This window comes from Coffea arabica, chromosome 10e (genome assembly GCF_036785885.1).
Source record: "Coffea arabica cultivar ET-39 chromosome 10e, Coffea Arabica ET-39 HiFi, whole genome shotgun sequence".
Lineage (NCBI taxonomy): Eukaryota > Viridiplantae > Streptophyta > Magnoliopsida > Gentianales > Rubiaceae > Coffea > Coffea arabica.
This window is the reverse complement of record NC_092328.1, coordinates 41,396,989-41,405,255: the sequence shown is the minus strand read 5'-3', so window position 1 is coordinate 41,405,255 and position 8,267 is coordinate 41,396,989. Positions and strand designations below refer to the sequence as shown.

General features: G+C 41.5%; 1 protein-coding gene across 1 annotated transcript; it reads right to left on the bottom strand.

The window, feature by feature from the left end:
* Positions 1 to 6,137: 6,137 nt before the first annotated feature.
* LOC140015239 (uncharacterized) lies at positions 6,138 to 8,267 on the bottom strand. The gene is made up of 4 exons (XM_072067158.1): positions 8,040 to 8,267; positions 7,787 to 7,906; positions 6,842 to 7,307; positions 6,138 to 6,415 (listed from the first exon to the last, which is right to left on the bottom strand). The coding sequence occupies exons 1-4, from the start codon at positions 8,265 to 8,267 to the stop codon at positions 6,138 to 6,140; spliced, it is 1,092 nt and encodes a 363-aa protein (XP_071923259.1).

The following is an 8,267-nucleotide window of genomic DNA, read 5'->3' as shown; positions in this document are numbered from 1 at the left end:
GATAATAATAATTAAAGGTCTAACCAAGGAATAACTTCAGCAATGGTTCACCTAATTGATTATCGATGCACAAGCAATTCCAATTATTTACCAATAAATAGGTTATAACTGCCAAACAGGCGATGACAGTTAACCCCTCCTTACTGTGTCAGTGACTAAAGTACGCCCGTTAATCACTGCTCTAATTGGGAAATAATCCTAGGTACGCCCGTAAAATTTAATTCCCCAATTGCCTTACGTATTAGAGGGGCCCTATTCTAACCAAATAACGCACTACCAGGGTTATTTCAGATTAGCCCACGTATCCCCCTGACACAAATCTAATCATGCCAGTTGTCACTAATTCGAGACAATTAAATAATTACGGATTTAATGCCCTAATTGACAACTGATTATCAACTTAACTAACTATCCAGATCCAAGACAATCAATTAATTAAATAACCATAAGCACTGCAATCAAGAGATATGCGAATACCGATAAATAAAAGAAAAAGGTAAAATTAAATCGATCTCACAATTTTAGGCGAACCAAAGCTTCCGTTGTTCCCTGACTAGAATGAAGAAATTAGTTCGTATTTGAGACAGAGAAACCATACAAAATTATAACGAGAGTAGCGGCCATGTTCTCCGATTGGGCGAACTCAATTCACTTGAAATAATCCAGGAAACAACGAAGCTACAGAGGGGAATTCAATGCTTCCACTTTTTCCTAACATCTGAGGGAAGCCAGAATGCTAAAAGACAAGGAAGGAAAAGTCAAAGAAAGCAATTCCTATTTGCTCCTGACATGCGCAGGAGAGGTCCTAATCAAAAGCTTCCAAAGAAAAATCGCAAGCTAAGCTAAAGCTATTGCCCTTCCTCTGCAATTTCTATTTCGTATCTAGTAGTCTTCGATCCACTGTGCGGAGGTTTCCAATGGAATAAGAAGACTCCCTTTTTTCGTTCTTTTGTCTTCAGCAATTACTAAAATGGGCAAAAGTTTGCCTTTGCCAACAATGCCCCTGGGATAAGCTCTATGCCTTGGACTCCTTTTCTGTCAAATTGGCACTTGTTATCATATTTTCATTTTACTTCCTGAAATATATGTCAAATACTAAAAATGAGTAGAATCCAACAATTAATCTACATCGGGTCAGGTAATAGGAAAAATTAATAATAAAATAAATGATAAAATTACACTCTATCAATTCCTCCCACACCTAAATCATGCTTGCTCTCAAGCATAAGAAAAGTAAACAGACACCAAAATTTGATAATGGTCATTGCTCTACCTACCATACTGCCAAGATACCAAGGAAAACTATATATCAAGCATTAGTGATCAAAATCCAAGAAACATCACTCCGGTTAGTTTCTAAACCACAAACTCTTTCAATTCTGAATTAACTAATCTAAAAAAAAGGAATGACACGCAACATTTATCAGTAAATTGTCCAAATATTAACCAAAATCTCCACATTGAATCCATAAATCGGCAAACTAACATCTATCACACACTAACACAACTTACACTTTTTTTCTTTTTCACGCTTTCTATTATTTATTCTTTTTCTTTTGTTCTTCTCCCTTTTTGTTTTTTTTTTCTTTGAAAGATAGCACAAAAGACTTAGTCTCTAGCCATTGGAACCTTTTGACGTGAACTCCGACATTTTTCAGATGAAGGGACTCGGTTACTTAGCTCCTATTGCTATAAGACCACGTACTCATAAAAATTACTATTTTTTGATGTCAGATTCGACACTTTAAGTGAAGACCCCCGATTACTCAGTAGTAACTGATAGTGGAGTACAGTCAACTTTATTTACATCCAAGTAACTCAATAATGCAAAAAGAACACCGCTAACAAATAAAAATAGGAGCAGCTAGCCTCATTATTGCCAAACGTAAAGAATTAGAGTCAATATTGGACCAATTCACATTAAAACGCCAACAGTCATTCCCTATGCCTAGAAAAATTAACAAAGTAATGAAAAGAGTCAAGCAGTCACCAATATTCACCAAAGAGATGTTTTGGAGTCAACCATACTAACTCGATACACTTTTATTATTAAAATTTGGCAAGAATAGATTTAAAGTCAATAACTCCACATCAAACCTTGGGAGCTAAGCACCAAAAGGAAGGAAAGAAACTGAACGAAAGATAGACAAATAACCAACTAAAAATAAAGGAAAAACACCTAAAAATAAAAAAAAACTACTAAAACTACTAAAAACTAAAAACACTGGTACCCTATTTGATCCCCCCCACACCTATAGAACACATTGTCCTCAATGTGACAAATAAACATCAAAAGTGGGAGAAAGGGTAACAAAACTTCCCTGAAGTCGGGTTAAAGTGGTGGGCGAGACGGACATGGAGGAGCGAGACCCGCATGATGCATAAATTGCGCCAAATTCTGCGCCATGCCGGCTATATTGGCGTCGATGTTAAGCATCCGAGCCTCCAAATTCTGAATCTGCTGCCGGAGTTGTTGCCATTCAGTAGCCCCAGGTGGTGGAGGGGGTGCAAAGGAGGAGGGCCCAGCAGTGTCCTCGGCCGACCCAGGAAATGAAGAGGACCCCGCCCGTGTCGAAGGGGTGTGTACCCGGAGTCCGAACCGGTCCCGGAGGAGTAAACTGGTAGAAACCATTGGGCAGGCGCTCGACGACTCCCATCTTCTCTAAGCAGTCCACATCCAGGAGCTCCATCTCGAATGCCAAATGTAGGTCGTGGTCCTCTAGATGAAGAACTCTCAACTGCGTCGCCAAGTGGGTGATGTAGGACCCAAGGATCAGGGGTTTGTTCTTTTTGGCCAAAACAGTCGTGAACTGTGCCACCAACCAACACCCCAAGTTGATCTTGATATTATTTTTCATACTCCAGATGAAGAATAACTCGGGTCGAGAAAGAATACCGGAGCTGTCCTTACAACCTGAGTAGCTGTAGGCTAAGAATCGCTGAACGTATCGGGCACTAGGGTCCTTAAGAAAGGAGCTCCTAGATCTAGAAGGGTCGTAGCAGTGCCGATCGACGGACATGTCCCCCCACACATAGTGGTAGCGGGAGAGAAATGGCTATACGTAATCACAGGCACTCTCAGCATACTCTCTAGTCTCAGCATACTCTCGAGTAATGAATCCAAATGGCAGATTAAACTGGGTAATGGAGAAATTGAATTCCCGACCCATTAGACGGAAACGAATAATATTTAGTGTCTCAACGGTGTACCTCGTAGGCAACTCAAATTCAAAGGTGGAGTAAAACTCCCGAATCAGCTCGACAAAGGCGGGGCAGAAGATATCAAGATACGGGCGCTACCCGATGGCTGTAAACATCTGCTCAACTTCCTCTCGTATGACTAGGGCACTCATAGCAAGTTTCCTACAAGATTTACAGGATATGATACGCCTCTCACAGACCTTAGCGTATCTTTACTGATCGGCGGGTCTAATGAAGGTCAGATGCCCCCCAAAGTGAGCGGGGGTATTTACCTGAGCACCCCTACCCCTACTTAAGTTGGTTCGGACACCGGAAGAGGAGGGTAGGTTGGCGGGCGTATTTACTGGAATGGAGGCCTGGGGTAAGGGCTGAGATTGAGAAGCTCTAGACCTAGAGGATGATTTTGGTCTCACCATTTCTCCCAACAGTCAGCTCAAACAACAAAATACAGAATTTCCAACGCTCAGTGCAACCAGCAATTGCCAATGTAATCAACCAGAAAGTGTACAATTGAGGCACCCACCAGAAAATGTATAATTCAGGACTCCCAACTATTATCTACAACCAGAAACTAGCAGAAGAAATTCAATAAGCACGGGGATTATCCAATTCACTCAGTCAACAATCAAATGTTGTCCATCCAAAATTTCAACAAGTATCCCAATAATATGCTAAATCCAGCAATAGTAGTTCAGAAATTCAACAAGAGCAACACAGTCACAAGCCCTTGGCAGACAATCAGGTATCCAACCAAATAGAGTTGACACAGGCAAGGGAAAATACGCCAACCAAGTACCACTGGTGCAAAATGCAGTCCAACACCAAAGAAATTGCTATAACAGAGCAGAGAAAATGCTACCTACGGCCCCCAATTCATTAGGCAACAACGGCTACCAAATTTAACAGTCAAAAGCAAACAAGGTTCAACCAGAATCCCAACAAATGGTCCCAATTTTATAGTTAATCGCACAATTTCAACCAACCCAAAAGAAGTAGCAATTTCAAGCGAAAATAGTCCATCCAGTACCACTGGTGGAAATCACAGTAAATGAAGAAAACCAAATGCCACTCCAAACTACTGATAAATCCCAAACGATACCAATCAATACCAAGAGTTAGGGATCAAGTTGCAAATACCTATAATGGGCACCAAATAAAGAAATTGGAGTGGCAGTGGTGAAAAGGAAGCGGCGCGGCACGTGGGGCCTGCTGCCGGGGCTGGCGGCGTTGGTTGCTCGGCCGTGGCAGTCGCGAGAGCTGGTGGCTGTCCTTTGCTTGGGTGCGAGACGCGGCAGGTGGAGGCGCGAGGAGGGAGAAGAGGGCTCTAGAGAGAGAGATGCAAGGAGAGGTGGGCGTTCGTGGGCTGCTGGCGGTGGATGAGCAGGAATGGAGTGTGCGCGGCGGACGAAGCCAGGAGGCGCAGCGAGCTGGAGGTGAGTTGGTGGGGGCGCGCGAAGCAGCGAGCGGCGGACAGCGGCGTGCGTGAGGGAGAGTAGGCGCGCGAGGGGGCACAGAGCGGCGATGTCGCGCTGCGGGGTGATGGAGGAGGGCTGGAGTGGAGAGGAGCTGCGCGTGCGGAGGGAGAGAGGGGGGGCGGTGGCAGCTCACAGGCGAAGATTGAAGACTTGGAGTGCGGCAGCGTGCAGAAGAAAAAGAAAGAAAGGGCGAATAGGGGCAGCGGGGAAGAAGAAAGAAAAGAGAAAGAAATAAGAAGAAGAAAGAAAGAAAAAGAAAGAAAAGAAAAGAAGGAAAGAGAAAAGAGAAAAAAAGAAAAAAATAGTTTTTTCGTTGTTGTTTTTTTTTTCTATTTTCAACGGAAAGATTTTGTTTTTTTTATTTATTTTCTCCCTTTTTTTAATTAATTAATTAATTAATATTTTTGAAATTTTTTTTATATTAATTAAATTTTTAATTTTTAATTTTTTTAATTAAAAAAATAAAAAAATTTTTGTTTTATTTTTAGGCTATTATTATGAATACAAAACTTATTTTAGAAATTAAAAGTTAGAGATTAACAGGTAATCGAAAATTTTCCTCGAGATTTGAATACTTACCTTTTCCGCGAAAGTGACGCGGGCACGTCAAGAGGGTAAGAACCCTTCTGACCATGAGCTCTCCATACGACATGACGCGGGCGCGTCACGAGGGTGAAAATCTTTCTGATCGTGAGCTCTCTATATAACATGACGTGGGCGCGTCAAATCAGAGAGACACCTACAAATCATCAAAAAAAATAAAAATTGAAGCCTGAAATCAGTAAACCTCGAGGAAAACACATTTAAACTATCGAACAAAACCGAATCAACAACTAAAAGAAATTGGGTTGCCTCCCAACAAGCACCTTTCTTTAACGTTTTTGGATAGACATGGCAAGGTATTCTTAATTGGGGCACGGCGGTGCATCTAGATATCCTCTCCACTTCCCTACTTGAAAAACCTTCGTAATAATATTTGAAACGGTGTCCATTCACCACAAATTTATTGTCCGTCTTAGCACTCTGGATCTCAACTATACCATATGAAAATACGTGAGTAATAATGAAAGGTCCAATCCAACGGGAGCGTAGCTTACATGGGAAGAACTTGAGCCTGGATTGGTACAGGAGGACCTTCTGACCAACTTCAAAGGTTTTTCTAGAGATTTGTTAGTCATGAAATGCCCGACTCCTCTCCTTGTAGATTAGTGCATTCTCGTAGGTTTCGTTCCGGATCTCCTCCAATTCTTGCAAATCCAACTTCCGTTGGGCACCGGCCTCTTCTAGGTTCATATTACAGTGTTTAATCGCCCAAAAAGTCTTGTGCTCGAACTCCACCGGAAGGTGACACGGCTTCCCAAATACCAATCTGTAAGGTGACATCCCTATGGGCGTTTTGTACGCCGTTCGATAGGCTCAAAATGCATCTTCCAACCGTTGACTCCAATCCTTTCTATCGGGTCACACCATTTTCTCCAAGATGGATTTAATTTCCCGATTCGATAGCTCTGCTTGACCATTTGCTTGGGAGTGGTACGACGTTGAGACCCTATGGAGTACACCATACTTGCGAAGCAACGCAGTTATGGTTTTATTGCAGAAATGTGTCCCTCTGTCACTAACAATCGCCTTTGGCATCCCAAAACGTACAAAAATATTGGACCTGATAAATTCTGCAACTACTCTCGAATTATTAGTCCGGGTGGCCTTAACCTCCATCCATTTAGAAACATAATCGACTGCCAACAAAATATATATAAAACCAAATGAAGTAGGAAAATGTCCCATAAAATCTATATCCCAGACATCAAAAATTTCGATAAAAATCAACGAGACTTGGGGCATATGATCTCTACGGGCTATATTACCTACACTTTGACAGCGATCACACGACTTACAAAACACATATGCATCTTTAAACAAAGAAAACCAATAAAATTCACTTTCTAATACCTTATGAGTAGTTCTCTTGGGTCCAAAATGGCCTCCACAGGCAAAAGTATGACAAAAAGTTAAAATTGATTGAAATTCAGCCTCACTTACATATCGCTTCATCACTTGATTTGCACATCTCTTCCACAAGTATGGGTCATCCTAGATGAAGTATTTGGCATCGCTCTTCAATTTATCCCTCTTCGATTTTGGCCAATCTGTAGGAAAATTACCTGTTACTAGATAATTGACTAAATCGACATACCAAGGCAATCGAAAATTTAGAGAAAATAAATGCTCTTCAGGAAATGTATCCTTCAATGGCTCGTTCTCCTCTCCAACGGGTATATGACTCAAATGATCGGCTACTAGATTCTCTGAGTCTCTCTTATCCCTGATCTTCAGGTCGAATTCTTGTAGGAGCAGTATCCACCTTATGAGTCTCGGTTTTGTATCTTTCTTGGTCATTAGGTACCTTAATGCTGCATGATCAGAAAATACAATTACTTTAACACCTAACAAATATGACCTGAATTTTTCTAAAACAAAAATAACCGCAAGAAGCTCTTTCTCAGTGGTGGAGTAATTCAATTGGACCCCATTCAAGGCTCGGGACGCATAGTAGATGACGTGAGCTGCCTTTCCTACTCTTTGCCCCAATACAGCCCCTACAGCATGATCATTGGCATCGCACATGATCTAAAATGGCAAACTCCAGTTAGGGGGTTGAATGATCGTTGGCGAGGTTAATAGCTCCTTCAACTTGTCGAAGGCTCTCTCACACTTGTCATCGAATTCGAAGGTCACATCTTTTTGTAAAAGCTGGAACAACGGGGCTCTAATTTTTGAAAAATCCTTGATGAACTTTCGATAAAAACCTGCATGTCCAAAAAAAGAACGCACCTCTCGCACACTTGTGGGGTAAGGTAAAGCAGATATAATATCTATTTTTACCCTGTCAATCTCGATACCTTTAGAAGACACAATATGACCCAGAACTATCCCGTGCTCAACTATAAAATGATATTTTCCCAATTAAGTATGAGATTAGTCTCTATACATCTTAACAAGATCAATTTCAGGTTATCTAGACATGTATCAAAACTATCTCTATACACACCGAAATTGTCCATGAAAACTTCAATTATTTTCTTAACATATTCAGAAGAGATACTTACCATACATCTCTGGAAAGTTGCAGGTGCATTGCATAACTCAAATGGCATCCGTCTACATGCGAAGGTCCCGAACGGGTACTTGAAGGTCGTCTTCTCTTGATCCTCCGGTGCAATTGCTATCTGAAAATATCCTGAAAATCCATCTAAAAAGCAATAGTAAGCCCTACAAGTTAAACGTTCAACTATTTGATCAATAAAAGGAGAGGGAAATGGTCTTTTTTGGTGACGGCGTTCAGCCTACGGTAGTCAATACACTGCCTCCATCCGGTGGGTTTGCGCACTGGCACTCCACTGTCACTCCTGTCTTCTTTGAAACTACCTGGACTGGTCTCACCCAAGGGCTATCTGATATTGCAAATATGATCCCTACATCCAGTAACTTTAATATTTCTTTTTTCACCATTTCCATCATAAGGGGGTTGAGCCTCCTTTGAGCCTGCCATACAAGTTTGGCATTCTCTTCCAACTTAATCCGGTGCAT

Coding starts and splice junctions, on each gene's coding strand:
- LOC140015239 (XM_072067158.1), bottom strand. CDS start 8,267: ATGCACCGGATTAAGTTGGAAGAGAATGCCAAACTTGTATGGCAGGCT. Junction 7,907..8,039: donor ACCCACCGGATGGAGGCAGT/GTATTGACTACC, acceptor GGATATTTTCAG/ATAGCAATTGCACCGGAGGA. Junction 6,416..6,841: donor AGTCAATTATCTAGTAACAG/GTAATTTTCCTA, acceptor TTTTGTTGGCAG/TCGATTATGTTTCTAAATGG.